At 42.0% G+C, this 27,681-nt stretch overlaps 2 protein-coding genes across 2 annotated transcripts; one reads left to right on the top strand and one right to left on the bottom strand.

Annotated features, from left to right (window-relative positions):
• LOC308367822 (protein regulator of cytokinesis 1-like) lies at positions 1–22,413 on the top strand (the record flags this gene model as incomplete). Its single annotated transcript, XM_080841811.1, has 14 exons — positions 1–83; positions 584–706; positions 1,793–2,026; positions 2,704–2,874; positions 10,176–10,325; positions 12,612–12,759; positions 13,008–13,144; positions 16,725–16,820; positions 17,032–17,178; positions 17,324–17,431; positions 19,200–19,307; positions 20,082–20,246; positions 21,083–21,117; positions 22,365–22,413. Exons 1-14 carry the CDS (start codon positions 72–74, stop codon positions 22,411–22,413), a joined length of 1,683 nt encoding a protein of 560 aa, XP_080697937.1. The 5' UTR covers positions 1–71.
• Positions 22,414–24,285: 1,872 nt separating this feature from the next.
• On the bottom strand, positions 24,286–25,809 carry LOC308368648 (uncharacterized protein; the record flags this gene model as incomplete). The annotated part of the gene is made up of 4 exons (XM_080842867.1): positions 24,286–24,420; positions 24,568–24,669; positions 24,828–25,007; positions 25,252–25,809. The coding sequence occupies 4 exons, from the start codon at positions 25,807–25,809 to the stop codon at positions 24,286–24,288; spliced, it is 975 nt and encodes a 324-aa protein (XP_080698993.1).
• Positions 25,810–27,681: the final 1,872 nt, after the last annotated feature.

Genomic DNA, 27,681 nt, shown 5'->3' with positions numbered 1-27,681 from the left:
ACTTGAAGGACATTTGGGAGGAGATTGGAATTCCCGAGGACCAGCGACTACAGAGAGTGGAGGCGGTTCATATGCATGTCAAAGTGAGTGATATTACGAACCTTACAAGTCAGATCAACTTCATAGTTTTTAGTCGTGTTAAAACGAGTGGGTAAAATTAGTATTTATCAACCCGGTAAAAACAGGTGGAATTCTAATCATGTCTGTATCTGTATTTCTCTAAATGTGAATACCATAACAAAGAATCTGAACTCCTTGCTATTAATGTACCAGATCTGTCCTCCCAAATCTGATGGCGAATGTAAGGAAGACACAGTTTCGCTGCTTTGAACACATTACCAAAGAGCCAGAAAGTCAGAACTCATGCTCAGATGTAGTGACAACCGTCCGTATCCCTAACGTTTCAGGGATAGTCACAATATGTGAGACTAATGGAGTTGATCTGGCTCCTCAGCTCCAATGAATGCTCTCCACTGGTCCTGAAAACCTGCTCCAGTTGTCCCAGACAACTTGTTGACTGTCAGAAGCAACAGATTTAGTTGAAAGTCAGAATTGAACTAGAATCTGTTTGTGGTGTTGGCAGAATCTTTTGGATATGATGATTTCTGAAGAGGAAGGACTGCGCAAGAGGTTGCAGTCCAGCATTGACACTTGTCGCCAAGACCTGGATGTGCTTCGCAAGGAGCTGCACCTGAATCCCTTTGAGGTAGGCTTTGTTCATTCTTTCAGTAGTTTGTACTACATGTAGGAAGAGTATAATAAGTGATCTGTCTTTGGGTTTAGTTTTTTTACTAATCAAAAGGACAAGGTTTTGCAAGGCCTTAACAGAGCTAATGAGTTTTTTTTTTTCCCAGTAACCCCTCTGTGAATTAGTCGCAGGCAACATAGTAGGGTTGTTTAGCCACGGTTTACTACTAATATTGTAGACCTAATGTAAAGTATTGAGGAATGGCTGGTTAGGAATAGTGCTGCCAGAATGATTGTGTCTATTAAACACGGTAATCCAGTTTCCAGTTCACTTCGAATCTTTATTTTCTCAAGAGTGATATTGCTGGTGTCTACAAACAAACAAACAACCAACAAGGCAATCTTAGTAACACATTCAAACAATAAAGGAAAAACATCCATAGCATTATAGCAATGATTAAACAAATACATAATTAAGCAAGAGCATACCATATTATATTATCACATAAATAAATCCACATTGCTCCTATGAGCTTACATGTGGATGGCTGAAACAAAGGATCATGCTGAGCACATGGCATGCCCATTAAAGCTCCAAACAAAGTACATGGATAGCTAAATTCAAAGGATCATGATACTTCACACAACACTTGGTATATAACAACAAACACAGGGAAATAGACACTTACAATGTCTCAAACGCAACAATCCACTCTGCTGGGTGAGGATGCAGCCACTGCAAACAGAGAGCCATCTACAACCATACTGAGGACACTGGTAGAAGACTCAGGTTGATTGCTTAATTAGGTGCAGGTGGAGTGTAAGAGGGCGTGTCTCAATGTGGCAGGGGGAAAAGTACTGGGATTTCGAACACCTAAATTCTAAACCAAAACCGTGCGCACGCACACACACAGTAATGAAAGGTCTCAAAGGGGCTTTGAAGTATGTGGAAGGCTGTGCTTCATGTATCCTCAAGAGGAGTGTGTGAGTTGACTGCTGTTGTTTATTCTCCTATACCTTGACTCAAAAGAAGCCTGAGGAACACCTCACTTTTGTTTTAAGGTATTCATTCACTTGCCTGAACGGCTCTGCTTTGTTTGTACAGGAGATGGAAGGCAGTACTATGTTGCAGCTCGAGAAAGACATGAGGACCTGTCTGAAGTCCATGATTCAACAGAAGACCCAGAGAATCAAAGACCTGAATGAACTTCGAGAACAGGACAAGGACCTGTGTGACATCTTGTGCACAGGCCTCTATGCCATTGACACGGACTCAATTCCTTCCTCACAAGAGCTTGATGGATACCGTGGTCACCTCACCACTCTCAGGGCTGAGAGGGTAAACATTCATACATGCATTTTAAACAGAATGAACACTCACAAATTACATTACGAAACAAACGACTATACAGTGCCACTTGAAAGTATGTGTACCCCTTTCTGTTGTTTTACCATGATTTTTCATTTTTTTCATCACCAATTTTCCATAGATGAAATGTCAGGTTTATGTTTATAATTTGCATGTACTTGTTTCGAGGGAATTGTTTGAGTAGCCAAAAAACTACATGAAACATGGAATTAGTGTATTTTCAAAAGTAAGTGAACCCACAGCTGCATTGGTTAAGTCAAGCAGGTAACAGCAGGTAATGTACATTTACCCCAGATGCTGCCAGAGAGGTCCGAAACTCTTTAGAGGTGATGTTTCCTGTAGTTTTTTGGCTACTCAAACAATTCCCTCGAAACAAGTACATGCAAATGATAAACATAAACCTGACATTTCATCTATGGAAAATTGGTGATGAAAAAAATTAAAATTCATGGTAAAACAACAGAAAACTGTTTAGTGCTCAAGGGGTTCACATACTTTCAAGTGGCACTGTGTATACTTTTTATCAACTGAACCGGTTTCCTTTAGTAACGGTGAAGTGTAAGCAGTTAGCTGTCATGAAAGCTGTTGCATTACAGGTTGGCTTTGAATCTAGGTGAGCTTAAACGTCTGTTCTTCTGTTTCCTCAGAGCCGCCGGCATGCAGAGTTTGTGGGAATTAAGAGACAGATCCTTGGTTGCATGGAGGACTTGGAGCTGGAGCCAGACACCAGCTTTGAGCGGGATGTTGTGTGTGAGGATGAGGATGCCTTCTGTCTCTCCACTGACAACATCAGTGCCCTTCAGCTACTGCTCAGTCAGGTAGGACTGATCCACTAGTACCTACCACTCTCATGTCTTCAACATTCAGGGCTTGACAGTGCGACTGATCTGGTCGCACATGCGACTGGAATTTTGGCCGTGCGGCTTGATTTGAAATCATGGTCGCACGTGTGCACCTATAGAAATAAGCAGGAATGTTTTCCTTCTACTGAGCTGTCTAAATCGATTGCTCAGTATCTGTTAAAAAGGCCATAGTAATTATTTGTTAAGTTGCCAAGACGGAGCATGTTTAGGTAAATGACCATATTTGGTAATTGCGTTGGTCATGTGATAGTGTTTTGATTTCTCTTCACAGCTTATTTAGATGGAGTGACAGTTAACTTCGGGAATATTTTAACATAATTGAATGTTGCACTTTGTTGAAGTTGTGTGCGTCCATGTAGCCTATACGTACGTTTGACTTTGTAGCCTACCTTGTCATTATGTGTTTGTTATAGTTTAGCTTGCTCATAATTGTTACGAGCACTGTCACTTAATTAATCTAGCATGAAGGTAGGATTACTGTTCGTGAACTCGCTTAGCATAAACTGCTAATGCACAAATACGAGTGTTACAGGGTTTACCTTTGCTAACTTTTTGAGCGGTCATTCATTTAGTGTACATGCTCTTGTATATCTTAGATTAAGCCAGTCACATATCATTGCTTAAGAGGTTTGCATTCTTAACGTTAGTTCCCTGTATAATTCATTATTTAAATGGTACAACAGGGCTGTGTATCTGATAAAGTTTCAGAGAGTAAAAATTTTAGCTTTCTGTGCAAACTATGTCCTCCTGGAAAATTAACAATTATTTAAAAAAAAGGAACTGATTAAGTGACAGTGCTCGTAACAATTATGGGCACGATAAACACATGGTATTTTAGGTGATTTAGTCGGTAGGGGAAGCAGGGCAAAAACAACAACGTTCAGTCAGTTAATTAGACAGAGAAGAGATGCTGAATGAGTTCAGATTTTAAATGGTGAACTATGAACGTAAACGAGTCATATTTACTTGTGTGAACTGAACTTTTAACTAGTTCATGAGAGGTGTGAACGTGCACAACACTGCTGATATGCTCTCACACGCCCCCCTCATTCGTAAGGAAGTGGTTCAGAGCTGGCCGAAGAGCCAGGAGACCGGAGTTCAGCATCTCTTCTCTGTCTAATTAACTGACTGAACGTTGTTGTTTTTTCTTAATATAAAAGAATTTGGTTATAACACATAGTGTGATTTGCCCTGCTTCCCCTACCATCTTAATTACCTAAAATACCATGCAATGCAATTCTTTTCCACCTATCAATGTAGGCCTTAGCAAAGTCATGCCTTTCCTTTTATAATCTGTTCAAGCATGTTATTCCAGGTTGTTAACATTGATCAATAGTAGTATTACTTGGTTTGGCCAACTTTTTATAGTGGTGCGCCTAGAAATTTGCTGGTGCTTCCAATTTTTCTGGGTAAGGAGCCCAGTGCTCCTAAGCCAAAAAGTTAGTGTCAAACCCTGACATTAACACCAATACTGATCCACTAGTACCTACCACTCTCACGTCTTCAACATTAACGCCAATACTGATCCACATGTACATACCACTGTTACGTCTTCAACATCAGCACCAATACTGATCCACTAGTACCTACCACTCTCACGTCTTCAACATCAGCACCAATACTGATCCTAGTACCTACCACTCTCACGTCTTCAACATCAGCACCAATACTGATCCACTAGTACCTACCACTCTCACGTCTTCAACATCAGCACCAATACTGATCCTAGTACCTACCACTCTCACGTCTTCAACATCAGCACCAATACTGATCCACTAGTACCTACCACTCTCACGTCTTCAACATCAGCACCAATACTGATCCTAGTACCTACCACTCTCACGTCTTCAACATCAGCACCAATACTGATCCACTAGTACCTACCACTCTCACGTCTTCAACATCAGCACCAATACTGATCCTAGTACCTACCACTCTCACGTCTTCAACATCAGCACCAATACTGATCCTAGTACCTACCACTCTCACGTCTTCAACATCAGCACCAATACTGATCCACTAGTACCTACCACTCTCACGTCTTCAACATCAGCACCAATACTGATCCTAGTACCTACCACTCTCACGTCTTCAACATCAGCACCAATACTGATCCTAGTACCTACCACTCTCACGTCTTCAACATCAGCACCAATACTGATCCACTAGTACCTACCACTCTCACGTCTTCAACATCAGCACCAATACTGATCCTAGTACCTACCACTCTCACGTCTTCAACATCAGCACCAATACTGATCCACTAGTACCTACCACTCTCACGTCTTCAACATCAGCACCAATACTGATCCTAGTACCTACCACTCTCACGTCTTCAACATCAGCACCAATACTGATCCACTAGTACCTACCACTCTCACGTCTTCAACATCAGCACCAATACTGATCCTAGTACCTACCACTCTCACGTCTTCAACATCAGCACCAATACTGATCCACTAGTACCTACCACTCTCACGTCTTCAACATCAGCACCAATACTGATCCTAGTACCTACCACTCTCACGTCTTCAACATCAGCACCAATGCTGATCCACTAGTACAGGGGTAACATCTGACCATGTTACAGCAAAGAGCCACATCGGCACACGGGCACATGAACATATAGGCACACAAACATTACCCATTTTTCTGACACACACACACACACACACACACACACCTCTGCCAGACAGATGAATTGTAAATGCCACACCAACATGATAACAGAAATGTACCCTAGTAAGATCACAGGCCAGCAACATCATACATGGGCACACATTCCCAATAGTCTCTTCCTGACACACACACACACACACACACACACACACTTTTCAAACATCAATATAGTGTACACTTACTATGCATGTTGCTTAGTGAGACTTCTGGCATTCCTGGCTGTGAGCTTATGTAGTGGCAGGTTTGCTTTCTCAAATGCACTGATCATCGTTTCTTTAACATCTACCTCACGTGTTCTGTCTTTAAATGGCATAATGTCCAAGAGTTCCTCTTTGATTACGCACTCATTTGACACAGAGCGAGCAAATATCGCCAACTGAGGCTTGTCTTGTATGTCACAACTCTTATCCAATGCAGCACTGAAATATTCACATGCTTGAAGGTCAGAATGAAGCTGTGATTCAATAGCCGTGTTAATATCGGATATTCTGTGTTCTACGGTGTGGCGGGACAGTTGGAGGTCTGACGCCATGCGTTATAGTTTGTCACTTTCAGGAGACAAGATTTCAACAGCGTCAGTTATGTATTTTTTTTATGAACTCCCCTTCGTTGTATGGCTTTTTAGCCCGTGTGTTGTTCCAAGCCAGTTTATACGATGCAAGCGTTACCGTCTCTGAGTCTGACTGGTGCTTCGTACATTTTTTGAAAACTTGTACCTGCTTTTCTGCCTGACTTTTCAAAGCAGTCAACTTGTGCTTTCATGATCTCAAAATACCGTAATGAACGCAAGCGACGCACACTAACAAAATCACCGTATGACACGTAAGGGAAGCGAACACGCACATAAACACACACGCAAACACAAACTTGGACATGGACAAGAACGTAAGAGCCGCAGGACTCCAGGCAAAGAGCCGCATGCGGCTCGCGAGCCGCGGGTTGGCCACCCCTGCACTAGTACCTACCACTCTCACGTCTTCAACATCAGCACCAATACTGATCCACTAGTACCTACCACTCTCACGTCTTCAACATCAGCACCAATACTGATCCTAGTACCTACCACTCTCACGTCTTCAACATCAGCACCAATACTGATCCACTAGTACCTACCACTCTCACGTCTTCAACATCAGCACCAATACTGATCCTAGTACCTACCACTCTCACGTCTTCAACATCAGCACCAATACTGATCCACTAGTACCTACCACTCTCACGTCTTCAACATCAGCACCAATACTGATCCTAGTACCTACCACTCTCACGTCTTCAACATCAGCACCAATACTGATCCACTAGTACCTACCACTCTCACGTCTTCAACATCAGCACCAATACTGATCCTAGTACCTACCACTCTCACGTCTTCAACATCAGCACCAATACTGATCCACTAGTACAGGGGTAACATCTGACCATGTTACAGCAAAGAGCCACATCGGCACACGGGCACATGAACATATAGGCACACAAACATTACCCATTTTTCTGACACACACACACACACACACACACACACCTCTGCCAGACAGATGAATTGTAAATGCCACACCAACATGATAACAGAAATGTACCCTAGTAAGATCACAGGCCAGCAACATCATACATGGGCACACATTCCCAATAGTCTCTTCCTGACACACACACACACACACACACACACACACTTTTCAAACATCAATATAGTGTACACTTACTATGCATGTTGCTTAGTGAGACTTCTGGCATTCCTGGCTGTGAGCTTATGTAGTGGCAGGTTTGCTTTCTCAAATGCACTGATCATCGTTTCTTTAACATCTACCTCACGTGTTCTGTCTTTAAATGGCATAATGTCCAAGAGTTCCTCTTTGATTACGCACTCATTTGACACAGAGCGAGCAAATATCGCCAACTGAGGCTTGTCTTGTATGTCACAACTCTTATCCAATGCAGCACTGAAATATTCACATGCTTGAAGGTCAGAATGAAGCTGTGATTCAATAGCCGTGTTAATATCGGATATTCTGTGTTCTACGGTGTGGCGGGACAGTTGGAGGTCTGACGCCATGCGTTATAGTTTGTCACTTTCAGGAGACAAGATTTCAACAGCGTCAGTTATGTATTTTTTTTATGAACTCCCCTTCGTTGTATGGCTTTTTAGCCCGTGTGTTGTTCCAAGCCAGTTTATACGATGCAAGCGTTACCGTCTCTGAGTCTGACTGGTGCTTCGTACATTTTTTGAAAACTTGTACCTGCTTTTCTGCCTGACTTTTCAAAGCAGTCAACTTGTGCTTTCATGATCTCAAAATACCGTAATGAACGCAAGCGACGCACACTAACAAAATCACCGTATGACACGTAAGGGAAGCGAACACGCACATAAACACACACGCAAACACAAACTTGGACATGGACAAGAACGTAAGAGCCGCAGGACTCCAGGCAAAGAGCCGCATGCGGCTCGCGAGCCGCGGGTTGGCCACCCCTGCACTAGTACCTACCACTCTCACGTCTTCAACATCAGCACCAATACTGATCCTAGTACCTACCACTCTCACGTCTTCAACATCAGCACCAATACTGATCCACTAGTACCTACCACTCTCACGTCTTCAACATCAGCACCAATATCCAAGAGGTTGCCTTCATTTACATGAACACCATGAGTTGGTGAAGGTTTGTTACTCCTTCTTGTAGTGAGCAACTCTGTCCAACCAACACCCACCAAAATCAAACAAGTTTTATTTGCCAAGTCAGGCTTTCCTTGTTAAAGTTGTGAGAGTCATTGGGTGAATGAATCATTAGGCGTGTCCACACTAGCAACGGTACTGGTGAGATTGCTGAAGTCCACATGTCAAGTGTGACATACAGTAAGTGTTTGGTCCAGACTGGAGTTCATTATTCAGAGTGCTCAAGTCGATCTGATGGTGTGGTCGCTGCCTTCCAAGCCTGGGAGCAGACCCTGGTACAGGTCACAAGACTGCCTGGAGGGTGTTGTCCTGAGTCCGCTTGCAATCGAACTGGAGCTCGGTTTGTGTAAGTAAGGACAGAGGCCGTACCCTGGTGCGTGCCAAATTGATCAAACACATGCGCTTTAATTGTAATCACTATTTTCAACTCTTAAGTTAGATGTGAAATCATTCAATAATATGCAATTTTATAAAACATGAACAATCTGACTAGAGGACTTCTACTTGCCAATTCATGCTTGAGGGTATGCTTGTATGCTCTGCAAACAAAGCTGCAAATTGATGCCACAGGCTGTCTCCTTTTTTTCACCGGCCTGCATCATTAATGACCAGTGAAAATGACCAAATTAACAAGTAGATGGAGAAAAACAGTGTGTGGCCTTTAGAGCTGCAACGATTAGTCGACGACGTCGATGATTGTGAAAAATGATCGACGCGGATTTGTATCGTCGACGCGTCATATAATATATATATAAAAAAAAAGGTTTTTTTTTTGTTTTTTTGCAGACGCTAACAGAGCTACCGGTACTTTTCATTCGGATTTGCATATAGGAAGTGCGAAATAGCTGCGAAAAGCGAATTATTCTGAGATGGCTCATGTTACCATGGAAACAATAAACAAAGCTTGGTTTAGCAGCTGCTGCATATCAGATATGGCTAACAGAAAAGTTGTCATTTTTCTCAATGATGGTCAATTATTAGTAGTTTAAGAAGTACTACTTCAGTATTTCAAAGAGAATGGGCTGTGGGAGCATAAGAACAGTAAGCGTCTAGCAGCAATTATCATAGACATATATCTAACTTATTGTAAGGTTTACTCTTTCATGTTTGAAAACAGAACGTCTCATGGAGGATGCTTGCTAACGCTATTTCAGTTATGTTAAGTGCAATGTGGTAAATCAGTGAATTATCAGAGTAGCCTGTATTTTCGTTTGAAGCAATCTTCAATCAAAAGATTGTGGATTTTTTTTTTTTTTTTTTCATATGTTGAACTTGAATGTCACCTGCAGCTCAGATATTTTGCACTTGCAGAGGCTTGATTGCTATTTTGAGTTCCTTTTAAAACTTTATTTGGACTTTCTCTTTGCTTTTAAAAGCATATTTGCACTCTTAATTTGTATTACTATTTAATATATTTATTATGATGATTACATTTGTATTAACTTGTTACTCAAATACATTTGAAATTCAAATTCCATTTGAAAGCATTTTTTAAATGTATGGAAATAATCGTTAGATTAGTCGATTAATCGAAAAAAAGGTTCATGGATGAATCGATTACCAAAATAATCGTTAGTTGCTTCCCTAGTGGCCTTCCATTATAACCCCCTTTCTGTGTTGCTGCTTGTTTTTTTAAAGCTGCGTGTTCATTACGTGGTGTTGACTTAAATGGAACACAGTTCACAACCATGTAATGTGAATAGAGACCAGGAGGGGGAGGGGGTAATAATCAGCAAAACGACTGAACGTTGCCTGAATATTCCTTTGCAGTTTGAGATGTAGCGGAACGTGTTTTTCTTTGAAGAAGGCCTGCAGTAATCATGAGTTTGACTTCATATGGAAAGTAAGGTGGTGCTGATGAGCATGCTGATGTTTGGGTTTCAATTCTGTCTTTCCTCCCTGCAGCTGGAGAACCGTAAGATCGAAAATGAAGCCCTCTGCACTTCTTACCGCACGCGCATCCAGGAGCTGTGGGACAGACTGCAGGTTCCGGCCGAGGAGAGGGAGAGTTTCAGTGAGCACATGATCGCATCCAGGAAGAAGAACAGAGAAGCCGTGAGTCACATTAACAGAATTAAAAACATACATCAGCAAATATATGGCTGCTGCATCTGTAATGGCGCTATGATGCAGCACCACATGTGCATCCACTCCAGACTGGTATAGGTGTGGTCTCCCGTCTTAAACGGTACCCCAACAGAGCGCCATGGGTTTATGGGTCCCGTAGAGTGCACTTAGTAGACAAATCCCCACTGAGTTGTTTCCCCATCATACAAAGACCTTTACTATGATTACTATTTCATTATAAACACTTCATTTAGAAAGGATTCAGAACCCTCCCCCTTTTCCATCTTTTTTTTGTTATGTTGTCACCAAAATCCTTTCAATTAACACTTAAACCCCCATAATGACATAGCCAAAGTCAAAACAAGAGTTTAGAACATGTGACAAATGTGTATATGGAAAAGGATTAAGACCCTTTGCTACACTTGAAATGTGGCTCAGGCAGGGCCGTGTCTAACGAATGGGCTGACCGGGCTGCAGCCCCGGGCCTCGCCACCAGGGGGGCCTCAGGTCGCCCGATGTCGAGTGAGTCAACGGCACCGCACAGCGCATAACATTAGAAACATTCAAAGTGAAACAAATTATAATGCGCGAAAATGTCCGGTCAAAGAAAGCAAGAGAGTGGGGCCAAAAGACTGGTCCGTGGACCGTGACCTTCTAATCGCAAAAGCCCTCAAGTGCAAAGTAAGACTGAAGAAGATTAATTCACATTTCTAAACTTTGCTTTGGTTCGCACCACATCATTAAGACAGGGATAAACGCTTTTAATAACGCGCTTTTAAATACGATGATGCAGGTAACAAGCCAGGCTTCCCGGTTCCATCTAAATAGGCCTAATAAAACGTAAATTCTTTCAGCAATTGAAGATGTATGAGTTCTTATCCTCACGCATATCGCTGCAGATTAGGCTAATTCATTGAAAATTATACAAATTATGTGCAAGCCAGTTAGACATAGCTAAGTGAAATGTTTTAGCTTAGCTATAGAATCTTCCATTTTCGCAGTCATGGTCAAATATTAGTGTAGAGGTTTTCACTGAAGTTTTTTGTCAGATCAGCAGGACTAAATAGGTTCTACACTCAGTCTAGTTTGTGAGGTATTGCGGAATCTGAGATGAAGCACAGCTCGTCGTTGCCTCATCGTCTTGCTGTCTCCTGTCTGTTTGAACAGGACATGCGCAAATTGAGCGATTTTGATTATAAAACTGCTCGAAATGATTGGAATCATGCAGAAAATACATTTATATCACAGACCAGTAGAAAATATTTATTTCCTTTGATCGTTATTTGTTTTTTTACTTTAATGATGACAGGTGAAGCTCTGCCTCCCCTGACCGCACGTCGGTGCTCTCGCATAGAAACGTGGGCGCGGAGCCAAGCTGTTGCTTCACTAATAGGCATATGCTTAATTAATTCGTTATTTCATTCCCTGGCTATTTAGCCTTGTTTTTGCTTTTAAATGACTGGAAATATGTATACATTTGCATTATTGGTTTATTATTGTCTACAGTGTAGTCTACTACATAGGCTACATACATTTTATCCTTGGCTTTAAACTGATCATATTTATAGAGTGGTTCTGTGGACTTTAAAACACTGATGTGACAGTGCACCTGGCGTGGGTTTGTGTGCGTGTCACGATGTGCGTCGGGCCGATATAGGGGCCTCATCCTGGTAATTAGCCCCAGGCCTCAAAATGTCTTAATCCGGCCCTGGGCTCAGGTGCTTCTCATTTCTCTTGATATTTTACATGTTTTTACACCTGGATTGGAGTCCAACTGTGGTCAACTCAGTAGTGGACACGGTTTGGAAAGACACGCCTCTCATATGCATATCGGCGCTTAAACCAAGCCATGAGGCCAGAGGAGCTGCCTGCAGAGCACATACTGTATTGTGCCACGCATGGACTTTATATAAAGGCTGCAACAAAGTGTGAAAAAAGTCAAGGGGTCTGAATACTATCTGAATGCACTCTAAGCAATAGTTTCTTCTAGCCAACTGGCTGATAAGAACCACACTTTCCTAGTATGTCTCCATCCTACAACAATGCAATAAGTACCACACTATCCTAGTAGGTTTCTATCCTACAACAATGCAATAAGTACCACACTATCCTTGTACGTTTCTATCCTACAACAATGCAATAAGTACCACACTATCCTAGTAGGTTTCTATCCGAAAACAGTACAATAAGATAGAAAAGTAGCATCTATGGTGATTGGTGTTGATTCATTTATTCATTCATACATTTCAATCTTTTATTTCACTTGTACCTCAGTTATCAACTGAGGTTCAGCGTCTGGAAGAGCTGAAAATTCAAAACATGCAGAATGTGGTTCAGTCTATCCGTGAAGAGATTGCCCAGTACTGGACTATGTGCTTCTACAGTCCTGACCAGAGAGAAGCCTTCACCCCATACACCAGTGGTAAGCTACCTGACTAAAGAGGACTTCTTCAAATTGTATTGTATGAATTGGTGTTCATAATGCTTCTCATTGTTGTTCTCAAGTGGTCCATCAAATGAAGGGGCTTACTACTCATAGGAAATGTTGTCACATTCTGCATGGTTTCCTCATGATTTAAGTCTTGGGTACTGGGTTTATACATAATAACATTCTTGTAGGTAAGTATTGAAGAATCAGTTTTTACTTTTTAAATGTCTTTCTTGTGGCAGAGGACTTCACTGAAGAGCTTCTGAACATGCATGAGGTAGAGATGGAAAGCTTGAAGAAGTACTACGAGGACCACAAGGATCTGTTCACTGGGGTTAACCAGTGGCACCAGAACTGGACTTTATACCTGGAGCTGGAGGTAAGTACTGCCTATTCACCGGGTATACAGTAAGTTATACAGTGTATTTGGTGTCAATGTAAATACTGATCCACATACACATGCAGGCATGAGAATCACTCACCTTTCGGCTAAATTCGCCGTTTTGAAAACAAAATAGGTGACCTACGTGAATCGTGTAGATTCGATGAGTTTTTTTTTTTGTGGGGGTGAGAATCATATTCAGTGAACTGCGATCAACAGACCTGCACGCATTTTGTGGACCCGCCCCCTCCCCCGCAACGGAGTTTTTGGACATCTTTGTAAGCATGCAACTAGCAGTGGCGGCGGCAAGGTGCTCAGTGTTGCCAGATTGTAAATGCCGTATCATATCAAAGGCTCAAAATGATCGTATTTTGAGGATAATTAATTATATCTGGCAACACTGGGAAAGCGGTTCACCAATGACAGTTCTGTCTACAGTCAGAGCTCGCGCAAGAAGGTGGAATGTAAGATACCCTTGCTGAGGTGCAATGGGAAGTGGGGGAGTTATAATCAAGCACATACATTTGACCGTAATGTTAGCATATAAAACATTAAAACATGTGTTCGGTAACTTAACGAGATGATGCATTTCAAGGGGTATAACCTTCGGATACATTTGTATAAAAGAGTTAGCCGTAGTAGCAAGCATATGATGTGATAAGCCTGGTTACAAGGCGGCTACGGTGTGAATAACTGATGGGGTAAGCTAATTTAGCTGCAGCTACGTTAACTCAAACGCCACGGAGACTCCCTGTTCTAACTTTGAATCGCTCTGTTGGGGCAAAGTGACCATTGCAAAGGTGTTTGACTATACAGTAACTTGCGTCAGTATTTACCCCCTTGGATGTTTTACCCTTTTATGGCTTTTATAAATCAGTCATGGTCAATATAAGTTGGCTTTTTGGACAAAAAAATTCACAAAATAGCTCTCTTTAATGTCAAAGTGAAAATATATTTCTACACAGTTATGTAAATTAAATACAAATATGTAATGAAAATAAGTGATTGCATAAGTATTCACCCCCTTTATCACCCCCTTTATATAGACTGACCTAATTCAACAGAGGTCCAGCCAATTGGTGCTAGAAGTCTCACAAATAGTGATATGGGGATCAGTGTGCAGTAAATGTGTCTCAAGTGATTGTAGTATAACGACACCTGTGTCTGGAAGGTCTATTCACTGGTCAGTATTCAGTAATCAGTATTCCTGGCTATTGTTACAACATGAAGACCACAGATCACCCTAAGAAACTCAGAGAAAAGGTTATTGAAAAGTACAGGTCAGGGGAAGGATACAAAAAAATGTCCAAGGCACTTAACATCCCCTGAAATTCTGTTCAATCCATCATCAAGAAATGGAAGGAATATGGCACATGTGTAAATCTGCCTAGATCAGGCCGTCCTTACAAACTGAGTGACCATGCAAGAAGGAGACTAGTAAGAGAAGCCACCAAGACACCTATGACTACTCTGAAGAAGTTTCAAGCTTCAGCAGCTGGTATGGGAGAGACTCTGCATACCACCACTGTTGCCTTGGTTCTTCACCAATCAAAGCTTCATTGAAGAGAGCCACTGTTGAAAAAATGCTCCACTTTGGTCTCATCAAACCACAGAACCTTCTTCCACTTGACCATGGAGACTTCCACATGCCTTTTGGCGAACTGTAGTCGATCCTTTTTTTCAACAGTGGCTCTCTTCCATAAAGCTTAGATTGGTGAAGAACCAAGGCAACAGTGGTGGTATGCAGAGTTTCTCCAATCTCAACTGCTGAAGCTTGAAACTTCTTCAGAGTAGTCATAGGTCTATTGGTGGCCTATCTTACTAGTCTCCTTCTTGAACGGCCCCTCAGTTTGTGAGGACGGCCTGATCTAGGCAGATTTACACATGTGCCACAATCCATCCATTTCTTGATGATGGATTTAACAGAATTCCAGGGGATGTTTAGTGCCTTGGACATTTTTTTGTATCCTTCCCCTGACTTGTACTTTTCAACAACCTTTTCTCTGAGTTGCTTAGAGTGATCTTGGGTCTTAATGGTTTAACAATAGCCAGTAATACTGATTACTGAATACTGACCAGTGAATGGACCTTCCAGACACAGGTGTCGTTATACTACAATCACTTGAGACACATTCACTGCACACTGACCCCCATTACACAAATTGTGAGACTTCTAGCACCAATTGGCTGGACCTCTGTTGAATTAGGTCAGTCTATATAAAGGGGGTGAATACTTATGCAAGCACTTATTTTCATTACATATTTGTATTTAATTTACATAACTGTGTAGAAATATATTTTCACTTTGACATTAAAGAGAGCTATTTTGTGAATTTTTTTGTCCAAAAAGCCAACTTATATTGACCATGACTGATTTATAAAAGCCATAAAAGGGTAAAACATCCAAGGGGGTGAATACTTACGCAAGGTACTGTATACTGCTAACGTAGCAAATAATTCCTACTATTGCAGCCAGTCAACCTACAAGCCTTGCAGGTATAAAACAAATCATGACGTCAGATGACGATTTTCAGTCTTGTTACCATAAACAAGACCCAATACAGAGCAACCCTGAGCACTGACATGATAAGCACTTAAGTGACAAGAAAGGTGAGCATGGCTGCAAAAGGGACTCGTCACATGGAAGGCTTCAGTGGTGCTCTGCTCAAAAATGCCAAGTCGCCAAGCTATGAGGCAAAGCAGTCAAGAGCAAGTGCCACTGGAAGTAGATAGATGGATACTTAAATAGGAGCTTTAAAAAAACAACACATATACACTGTATATATTCTTTAGAAGTGCTTAACGATGCAAAATGTAAAGATCTCTTCGTTTATGGAATTCTTGTCAAGTAAATATGATTGTATTGTTTTCTTCGCCACTGATTTATTATGTTGAATAACTGGATGATATGGCGTGATTGGGCAATTGACCGCGTGCAAAGCCCCTGCCAAACTGAAACTCCCCTGGTACTCAACTTTCTTCAAGGTTGGCATGTCTGGAACAGGTGCGCGTGCCAGAAGGGAGCCCGAGTGCATGGACATTTTTACGCGAAGGGCCTTGCCAATAAAATGTATTGAAATCTGAATTACATAACATTGTAATGGCTGTCAATCATGATGGAAGAGTAGACAAGTTAAGTTACAGCATGTCCACCAGCTCTTGTGAGGGTTATGCATTAAGCCATTTGTGGTGCCCTCACCACATTGTGCCTCATATACTGTAAATGTTAGACCCAGTGACAGGCTGGCATGAAATGGCTTGCATAATACTAAGTAAGGAGGCCTTAATTATTTTTGACTCATGGCTGAATTTAAGTGTCTCCAGCTCTCCCCAGGTTGGAAAAATAGCATCTCAAAATGCATCAGATCGATGCTTTAAAATATGGGATGTATACATTTTACTTGTGGGGGAGCGTGCCCCCCGAACCCCTCTAGAGGGGTAATATCCTCCTCACCTTTTTCACCCCTGACCCATTTTCATGCCTGACATGGATCAGTCCTACCACATTTATAGACATTCATCATGGATGTAAACATTAGTATTGCATGAACCATAAGGACTGTCATTTCTCCCACAGAAAAAGGCAACTGACCCATCCAGATTTAACAACAGAGGTGGGAATCTCCTCAAAGAGGAGAAACAGAGAGCTGATCTACAGAAAAGTCTGCCTAAGGTGAGGCTAGATCTCAATGCATTTACTTTTCTTCAAAATGGCATGCTTTGTGATGGTAGCCCTCCTTTGATGGACTACACATTTGTGTATGATTTAGACGCCGAGTCAGAGTTGAGTTCATTTGTGTGTGATTTAAACGTTGAGTCAGTGTTCATTTGCCATGAACTTCAAGTAAAGTTTGTTTACTCTGAAATTCTGTGTGCCTGATCAGCTGGAGAAATGCCTTAAAGCCCAGATTGACCAATGGGAGCAGGAGCAAGGGCGTGACTTCCAGGTGAACGGGAAGAAGTTCTTGGAATTTGTGGAGGAGCAGTGGGACCTGTATCGTGCAGAGAAGGAGAGAGAGAAGCAAGAGCGGGTACAAGTCAAAAATGCTTCATATTTTGCTGATTGATATGGCTCCAGACCTATGATTGACATTTCTCCTGACCTATGATTGACATGCCTCCTGACATATGATTGACATGTCTCCTGTCCTATGACTCCCCTCCTGTCCTGTAAAGCAAATGAAAAAGAGCAAACAGACTGAGGAGGATATGCTGTATGGAACCTTGAAGACGCCCACCAAAAGAAGACTGGCAGGGACCCCCACGCCAGGAAAAACCCGCAAAGTAACCCATTTCACTGTTTGGGGTTATGTGTCAAAGTGACCCATTTCTACTGTGGGATTATATGGCAAAGTAACCCATTGCTACTGTTAGGGATTATATGGCAAAGTAACCCATTTCTACTGTTTGGGATTATATGGCAAAGTAACTCATTTCTACTGTTTGGGATTATATGGCAAAGCAACCCATTTCTACTGTTTAGGATTATATGGCAAAGTAACCCATTGCTACTGTTTGGGATTATGTGGCAAAGTAACCCATTTCCACTGTTAGGGATTATATGGCAAAGTAACCCATTTCTACTGTTTGGGATTATATGGCAAAGTAAACCATTTCTACTGTTTGGTAGCCTGACGATGTCACTCATAATTCTAGTCAGAATATGAGTCTGATGCTGAGCCATTGGGCTGTGATTATGGGGCTTGTTTCAACGAACCAGGGAAAAAAATGCCTCTTCGCTCAATTGTATACCTACAACTAATCAGAGCAACATAGTATGACCATCTGATACATTTAAACTTTTACCGGATCCCGTAAGAAGGACGGCAAAAACATATTTTCGATCGCCAATGCCTTGATCGCGTTTCTCTGTTCCCCATTCAAAATGAATGCGCTGTCAATATCTGTGATATGCCTGTTCACGTATTTATTAGCAACAAGGCTATAGCTAGCTACCATTTCTTTCAATGGAGTCAATAATGGTCTAGAGCGCTTCAGTTAAAGGCACCCAGTGCAACTTTATGTAAACATTCAATGAAAAATAAACATTCAATTTCTAGTCTTTTTTACACGTAGTAAGTTTCAATAACTCCATACCATTACATATCGACATTCAAGGAGCAAAGATGAGAGGTCGTTGTGTGGTGAGAACTGATAGAAAATCGTAAACAACAACAATCGCCGGTGGGGAGAGGCCATTTTTCCATTGACTGGAATCCTGCTTTATTTATTGTAGGTAACAAAAAATAAAGAAAATGGCGGCGATTGTTGTTGTTATCGATTTTCTATCAGTTCTCACCACACAACGACGTCTCATCTTTGCTCCTTGAATGTCGATATGTAATGGTATGGAGTTATTGAAACTTACTACGTGTAAAAAAGACTAGAAATTGAATGTTTATTTTTAAGCCTCGAAAGTTGCACTGGGTGCCTTTAAGACCTACAATCCTCTGCAACATTCGTGTTGCACATACACAACTAACCGAGTCAATGTAGACATAAAAAAGTCGTGTAGATAGCTTAAATCATATAAAATATGTCCCACTAAGCTCCCAAGACGGCGCCATCTTTGTTCGATGTATAGTCTATCTATCTAATCAACTCAAGCGTTGGTTGGTCATCTGTCCATCAACGTATAAAGCCCGCCCTTACAATTTGATTGGTCAGATCACTTTTCCGAGGCCTTGAAACTCTCCCAACTAGCTCAAGTCCAGACTGAATCTCCCAGACCAAACATTTTGTGGGCGGAGTTCAGGCTGGTATCCAGGCTAACTGTTTGGCAAAGTAACCCATTTCCACTGTTAGGGATTATGTGGCAATGGTGGTGTTTCCTTTCAGACCAGAGTAGCAGTTGTAGCCGTAAATCAGATCAGGGATTTATGTACTGCTACAATGTACTGCTAAATAGAATATTGTCAAATATTGGGTTGCGCAGAAAGTGACATTTTGACAAACCATTTAAAATCTTTATTGTTGTAGATTTACACATATACAATGTGATTATTGAAGTGTGTGATGGTGTGTGTCTGTGTGTCTCTTTCTCTCTCTGCAGATGAACACTACGTCTATCATGTCCACTCCCAATACCACACTGCGTTCAGCATATGGAGGCCTCGTCTGCCAGTCCCCAGTCCTGAGACCCCCTCTGTCTACCAGCAAGGTAACATCCCTTCACTGTCAGCTGTAACTTATCACAAATAATGTGGTCAACCTTTCTCCTACTGATAGTGCAGATCATTAGATTTCTACTTTAAAAGCCAATTTGGGATTTTTCAGCCTGGGTCCAAATTAGACGATTAACTCAATACTGGACCGATTTTGATCGTTAACGCTATAAACCCGGGACAGCAAAACGGCTATACAACGGATTCCTATGATTCAAGCCAGCACGGCGAAATAATTGATTTGGCCACGACAGGCGTGTAAATTATCCCTACAGGGATGCACCTGCGTCTGTGTATCTCAATAACTCTAAAGAAACTGTAGAAGACCGTTTTACCTCTCGCTCACACTGATGTGGCATCCCATTCAATGCCTGTAGTCAATTGGCTTACCATGAGGTGCTGGGGTGGGTACTCAAAGGAGAGCACCTCCAGTCAAGACAAGAGACCAGAACAAGACACTATACTCATTACAAACAGGCAGTTTCTATAGTTTCTTTCCAGTTTTTGAGGTAAATTGATGCAGGTATGTCTGTTCAATGTTGTCAGACCCTTAGAAACATATAATATCCATTTACGAGTCTATCAGTGGGGAAACGAGCGCTTTACTTGAAAATGCTGGCTTGCGTCATAGGATTCTGTTGTATAGCGTATTGCAGTTGCTGGTTTTAGCGTTCTAACTCAATTCTAGACCGTTTGACATTTGATTGACCCTAGTAAAAATGTCGAAGTTTCCCTTTAAGCAGTTGTTTTCATGAATGTGTGAACCCCAGGTTGGTCTTGGGCTGCGCACCCCGGGGCGTGGTAGAACCCCTCTTGGCCTGGAGAGGAACAAGGAGAACATCTCTCACCTAGGAGGATCCCTGCGGACGCTGACTGCCAGTCCCCAGAGGAACTACAGCATTAACTCGGTCGCCAGCACGTACTCTGAATTTGCGGTAATTAAGCTATTTTTAGATTTCTTCACTTCTGCTTTTGCAGCATGTTGTTCAAACAAGGAGGTCCTGGACCATGTTTGGAGTACTGCAGCAGTAATGCTCCTCTGAGGCGGAATCTAGATGGTCACTAGTTACACACACCAAAGTTCAACATGTGGTGTTGGCTAGAAAGATGAATCTAATTAAAAACAAACAAACAAACAAATCTGGTCCTAGGATCAGGTACTTTTTAACAATTATTCAATCTTCACCTTTTGGCGAAAATGTTGTTTTTGGAGTCACACACAGTCAATCATTTATATCTCAAAAATCATAACCTTGAAAGGCCATGGTTGTGGAACTATTTCCTCTTCCATGTGTTGTCTGTTTGTCAGCAGAGGGCACTCTTATCCCAGCGTAGCTCCCTGCCTGCCTGGGTGGGTGTTTTGGAAGAAAGTGAAGTGGTACTTGTACCCTTCATGATAACTAATACATCCTGATTGGTTTAAATCTGACTTCAATCAAACTCCTGCTCAAACACGTTCAAGTCAGATATGTCGGTCTCTGGCGATCAAACACATAAACACATAGATAGATAGATAGATAGATATATAGATAGATAGATGGAGGATAACATTGGCGTTATTGTCAGCTGACTGTTCCCTGTTACCACTATCAATATGGCTCCTGATGAAAGCTGTGTCTTCAGCCCAGTCACACATGATCATGAAATAAATTGTGTTATAGGAGTTTGATATAGTTTAATACTGATTATGAAGAACCACCCAGGCTTTGGTTGTTTAGCAGCCTTTGTCTGGTGAGAAGATGTTGAGTGACAGTTCACATTTTGTTTTTAGAGGGATTGTATCAACCTTGAGTCTACCATCATAAGGTTTGTATGCAGCAGTCATTGCATGTTCAGTACTAACACATCACCAAGAGTTCTCTGTCTAACTCTCCCCTATGACATGAGTTCATGACTTTGACTATGCTGGGCTTCAAACCTTCTTCTAATACAGCAGGACATGACATGAAACATGCACACACAAACCCACCTTAACAACACTTGACTCTGGTGTTTGAGAGGTTGACTCATCTTCGGTGTTTGTATGGGCTGTGTTCTGGAAGGTTCCCTCTAACGCTGATACTCATATATATTCCTCTGCTGGCTGTTGGCATTTTTGCTTTGTTCTCTCTTTCTACTGGCTTTGCCTCTCCGGTGGCGTCAGTAGATGCATCCTATAGGACCACCTTCAGGCTCCACAGTTGAAGACCTAACATGTCTGCCAGTTAGGCCTGCTCCTGTATTGACTCAATGTTATATTAAATTTGGGCCTGATCCGGTTGTTGATTATGCAGGACCTCGAAGAATTTGTGGGACCTAGTTATTATGACCATTCTGTATATTTAACCTAATGCCAGAGTACACACCCTGTATTGGAAGGAATAGGAATTGGAAATGTATGTATTGTTGAGGATTTATGGATTATGGAGGTACGTTCTGAGTGTATACATCCTTTGATGCTTCTGAGTGAGTGTATACATCCTTTGATGCTTCTGAGTGAGTGTATACATCCTTTGATGCTTCTGAGTGAGTGTTTACATCCTATGATGCTTCTGAGTGAGTGTATGCACCCTATGATACTTCTGAGTGAGTGTATTAATCCTATAATTCTTTTGAGTGTATATGTCCTATGATTCTTCTGAGTGAGTGTATACATCCTATGATTCTTCTAAGTGAGTGTATATATCCTATGATTCTTCTGAGTGAGTGTATACATCTTATGATTCTTCTGAGTGAGTGTATACATCTTATGATTCTTCTGAGTGAGTGTATACATCTTATGATTCTTCTGAGTGAGTGTATATCTCTTATGATACTTCTGAGTGAGTGTATTAATCCTATGATTCTTCTGAGTGAGTGTATATATCCTATGATTCTTCTGAGTGAGTGTATACATCTTATGATTCTTCTGAGTGAGTGTATATCTCTTATGATACTTCTGAGTGAGTGTATATATCCTATGATTCTTCTGAGTGAGTGTATATATCCTATGATTCTTCTGAGTGAGTGTATCCATCTTATGATACTTCTGTATACATCCTTTGATTCTAATTGTGCTGCTTTTCATCTTTCAGCGTGAACTCTCCAGTGCCTCAAAGTCACATGTCAAGAAAGGATCACTGAACTCCACCATTACACATTGACGGCTGAAGAGACTCCTCTCCTCTCCGCTTGCCCTTTTAAATGACCCACATGCCTTTTGAAGGAAAATGTAAGCTGTCCATGATTCTGCTGAATGTAAATGTTTTAAAAAAGCTTCTAAATTGTTTGTATATAACACTATTAGTTGACTTGCCATCTTTGTTTCGAGTTCTAAGATCAATCTACATGCCTTTGAAGGAAAATGTAAGCCATCTTCATGATTCTGCTGCATGTTAATGTACTTTTAAAAAGCTTTTAAATGGTGTGTATTTGTACATATGACACTATTTGTAAATTCTATGCTTGCTTTCTTTTGTTTTCTTTAGCAATTTAGTATTTAATCGATCAACCCATTGCTGATCAATTCTACTATATATTTTTAGCAGTGGTGTACTACTGAGTGTGTGTGTCAGGATAGGAATTATGAGTGTGGCTTTCTGCACAGTATTTTATTTGGATTTATGTGCTCCACCAGAACTACTGATCTTTGAAGATTATACTCCTAGAGATCTTATAGCTCTCTTTGGGCACAGAAAATACCAAAACAAGTTTGTGAAGTAAATTCAATACCAAACGCCCAAACACTTCATCCAGTTTCTAATGTAAGTGTAATGGGTATCTTGCTATGGCCATAGGGCTGTGGTTCTACTCCGTGTAAATACAGGGATGAGCAACTTGCAATAAAATTGTAGGTGTTCCAGCGTTCAGTCCTATTGCTGTTTGTCTTTTCTGCATGTCTGTTATTGCCTTCAATCCTGGGCCTTGAACGGCCATGCTAAGAACAAAACATTGTGCTTCATCCTACTGTTAGAAGTGGCTGAAAATACTGGAGTTAGATAGATGGTTAATTAGTTTAATACAAAAAAAGACATAGGGTTAATTATAGGGTGACTTATCCTCTTTAATGTATTGTGCATTTTCCTGGGACATTATTCCTAAAAGGGAACTGTTTTTGTGGTAATGGCTAATCAAAATGACATGTTCGTATGGTCTTCATCATGAGTTCCTCTAAGGTCCTCTCTCTGTGTTTTATATAGTGTCCATCATGAGGTCCTCTCTCTGGGTGTTCATAGTTTGTTCTTCATGAGCTCCTCTTTGGGTGTTCATAGTGTTCCATCATGAGTTCCTCTAAGGATCTCTCTCTGGGTGTTCATATAGTGTTCCATCATGAGGTCCTCTCTGGGTGTTCATAGTTTGTTCTTCATGAGCTCCTCTTTGGGTGTTCATAGTGTTCCATCATGAGTTCCTCTAAGGATCTCTCTCTGGGTGTTCATATAGTTTTCCATCATGAGGTCCTCTAAGGCCCTCTCTCTGGGTGTTCATATAGTGTTCCATCATGAGGTCCTCTCTGGGTGTTCATATTGTGTTCTTCATGAGGTCCTCTCTGGGTGTTCATATAGTGTCCATCATGAGATCCTCTCTCTGGGTGTTCATATAGTGTCCATCATGAGGTCCTCTCTCTGGGTGTTCATATTGTGTCCATCATGAGCTCCTCTAAGGCCCTCTCTCTGGGTGTTCATATAGTGTCCATCATGAGGTCCTCTCTCTGGGTGTTCATATAGTGTCCATCATGAGGTCCTCTCTCTGGGTGTTCATATAGTGTTCATCATGAGGTCCTCTCTCGGTGTTCATATTGTGTTCATCATGAGGTCCTCTCTCTCGGTGTTCATATAGTGTCCATCATGAGGTCCTCTCTCTGGGTGTTCATATTGTGTTCATCATGAGGTCCTCTCTCTGGGTGTTCATATAGTGTCCATCATGAGGTCCTCTCTCGGTGTTCATATTGTGTTCATCATGAGGTCCTCTCTCTCGGTGTTCATATAGTGTCCATCATGAGGTCCTCTCTCTGGGTGTTCATATTGTGTTCATCATGAGATCCTCTAAGGCCCTCTCTCGGTGGTTGCCATGCACCAGCAGAACCTCTTTGATGGCATGCTGCTGGAAGCCCATCTCATTGAACTGAGTCAAGAGATGCAGGAACTCTGCAGCCTGCGGGGAAAAAGCATAATGTTACAGAAATGGAGTCGATATTTGTCAGTTGAGATCCATCTCTGCCCCACCTTGAACCCAGTATGAAGTTCACACAATGAGCTCTGCACATTTGCTCGTTCTCTACCCCTGAGTGGGTGACATCACCTTGCTTTCGCTGTTCTGAAACATCTCCAAAGCCTCCTCCACCTGCGCCTGCTCATAGCCCAGGCCACTCAGTCTCTTGCAGGACACCAGGTAACTCAGGATCTGATGACATAAAGCCTTTGTCATCAAGATCTTTGTAAAAATGACTGTTACCAACAACAGTGTGAACTATAGTAATACTCATGCCATAGCCTCTCCATTATGATTCATTGAGTACAGTTCTTGAACACTAACAGCAGTTTATAGATTATGCGTCAGACCTTTTCTGGTTTGCGAAGACCGGTCCTCTGCAATGCGATGATGGCTGTTCGGACAGAATAGCCACGCTCAGTCACCACATCTAGCAGCTCCCTCTCGTCCTGACTGAGTGCAGACAGCAGCTCTGCCGATGAGTCTGACCCGGAGGCTCGTCCATGTGAGGTCTTGCATCGCTGAGTCCTCTAAAGAGATTCACGGAGACACATTTACATCGCATGGTATTCTAATCGCTAAACAGGGTCATTCTGAAATTCAGTTACCCTTCAAACATCGTTTTCATCCTGATTAATAGTTTCAATTGTTACCTCATGTATGTAGTATGTGCCCTTTTTACCCCTAATTAAATGGATGTTTTTTCCTATACTTTTTGGCTGAGTGTAAGTTTCTCCAGTTGTTTACACTGACCTATCATCTAAGAGGCCATACCTGTGCAGTGGGTTTGTGACTTCTGGATGAAGAGAGGTGCCCAGCCGAGGATGGCCTGGGCTGCATCAGAATGGAGATGGCTGGGGCTGGGCACGGCTGGCTCATTGAGTTCCTTCTACCATTGGAGCCACTAGTGCTGCGCCTCTTCATTGATGTTCTCTGCGGACTGTTCATTCGCTGTGGAGCCCCAGCCAGCTGGATGTCCTGGCCAGAGGACATGGATCTTCTGGGGCGAGACACGTTCCATGGGGAAGACTGCCCGGATTGTTGAGGAGAGTTCTGCCTGGAACCCTGGCGCTTGGTCCCGGAGCTGCGTGGCCTCTCCCCACACTGACAGGAGTGAAAGGGGATGTCCTCCGTGGGTGAGCCCTCATCATCTTCAGAGTATCCACCAGCGTCCCACTCAGACTCCACCAGGAACTTCACCGAGCGATGCTGATGTGGGTAGCCTGCATCCGCAGCGCCCAGACTGTTGCTACGGGGGCGTCGCCTTGACTCCCAGCTTTCAATATTTCTGCGTCTGGAGGGGCGACTCTCCTGCGCGCTGCTGAACATCATCCAGTGGGGGGGGCAGGATGGAAGAGTGCACGACAGAGGATCAGGCGACTCCACGTTAAGACCACAGAACCCTCCAAGACCACTTAGGACCCAGTTTTCCAGGGTGAACTCATACTGTAGAGAAACATACATGGTGTAAGAACCAAACCGTACAAAATGCCACAACTCCATAAATTGTGAACTAGTGTATTAATCATAATTTTTCATGCACAGCTAGTTGGTGTAATGGAAGTCCTACAAACAGAAAATGAAATGTGTCTTGTGAAACAGGCCTCCACAATGTTTCTTTAAAATATGACAAATATCTTTGGGTCCCACCTTTGTTTCATGAAGAATTTGAAGGCAGTCTGGAATGTTTAAGTCTGGAGCCGTGACCTCTCCAATCTCTACTAGCGGCTCGTCTAGGGTGCCCATGGGGACCCTAAAGGGGAGGTCTTCAAAGCTACTCATGCTGTTTGAACAAACGTTTCACTAATCAATTAATTTGCTGGAGTACACCTTGGAAAAGCACCAGCTGTCCATGACGTGAGACAACGCTGTTATTGTTACTGATGTGTTAAAGTTCATCCTGAGGTCCTGTATAATAGCATGCGTAGTGGCATTATCCCTCTTTAATCAGGCTGTGCTAATCTTTCAAGTGTCCAAAACACATGTATTCATCTTCATGTCTTTGTGCAAGTGTATTGTGGAAAGATTTAAAACATCTACAAACGCAATCAAACAGGGCTATTTAGGAGAACATGTAATGTTGCATTTATGCACTCACGTGACAACCCCAGCCTTGCCACTTCAATAAATGTAGATATATCTAGACATATATGACAAACAGATTACTCTAGCTTCTCTGTACTATACACTTCTCTGTACAATACTTACAAACACAGATGTGAGAAGATCCAATAGAGTGAAGAAACCGGACGGAGTAGCAGACACGTCTGAGTGTAAAGCAGTGGTCTGTGGCAGTCATCTGAACGTCCCGTACTCAAGGTGCAATGTGTCAATGAAGCTCAGGTTGAGCATAAAGCTCTTATGATCCTGGGCTTACACATTCTGAGTCATGCATGCTTTGCACAACTTGTTTACAAATACAGATCCCATATGAAACATCCATTTGCATGCATGCATTAGGTCTTCAGTATTTTTCTAATGACACTTTTTTGTTTATATTCAAATTTGTACTTTTCCTATTTTTATAATAAAGTCTATATAAATGATAAACACAGTTCATTGAAATAATCATTAGTGGTCTGATTAAGAGCTGTTTTGTTTATAACTGGTATATAGTATAATAGTTGTACAGTATATGTGTTTTTGTATTATAGTTTTATTTTTTTCATCAGAGTCTATAATTATTGTATTTTCGCCTAATGTTAAGATTCTTTATTGACTCACTATTAGAGGAGGGCGGGGCTTTGGGGTTACCTGTCTGGTTTTGAGCTGCTTCACTCATGGATGCAGAGTTCTGGAAGAATGTTGTGTTTTACCCTTAAGGGACGATCTATTATTACTGTCTGTGCTCTCTGTTTAACCACATCATGAGTATCTATTATTACTGTCTGTTTACCCAGTCCACCAGACGAGGACCCTGATCTTCCTGACAAACTCAATGAGTTTTATGCCCGGTTTGAGTACAATCAGTCCCTGGCAGTCTTTCCCTCTCCCTCCTCTCCTCCTTTTGTCATCCAGGAGGCAGAGGTGTGCAAGCTTTTTAAAAATCAGAAGGCTAGGAAAGCAGCAGGACCAGATCAGCTTTCCCCAGCTGTTTTCAGACACTGTGCAGATCAACTGGCTTATGTCTTCACAGACATTTTCAACTCCTCTTTGAATCATTTGTCATCATCCCAGTCCCAAAGTCAGCTAAACCAACAGAGC

Source organism: Sprattus sprattus, assembly GCF_963457725.1.
Source record: "Sprattus sprattus genome assembly, chromosome: 7".
In the NCBI taxonomy this organism is placed as follows: domain Eukaryota; kingdom Metazoa; phylum Chordata; class Actinopteri; order Clupeiformes; family Clupeidae; genus Sprattus; species Sprattus sprattus.
Note: the sequence above shows the minus strand (reverse complement) of the source record. Positions and strands in the feature narration are given on the sequence as shown.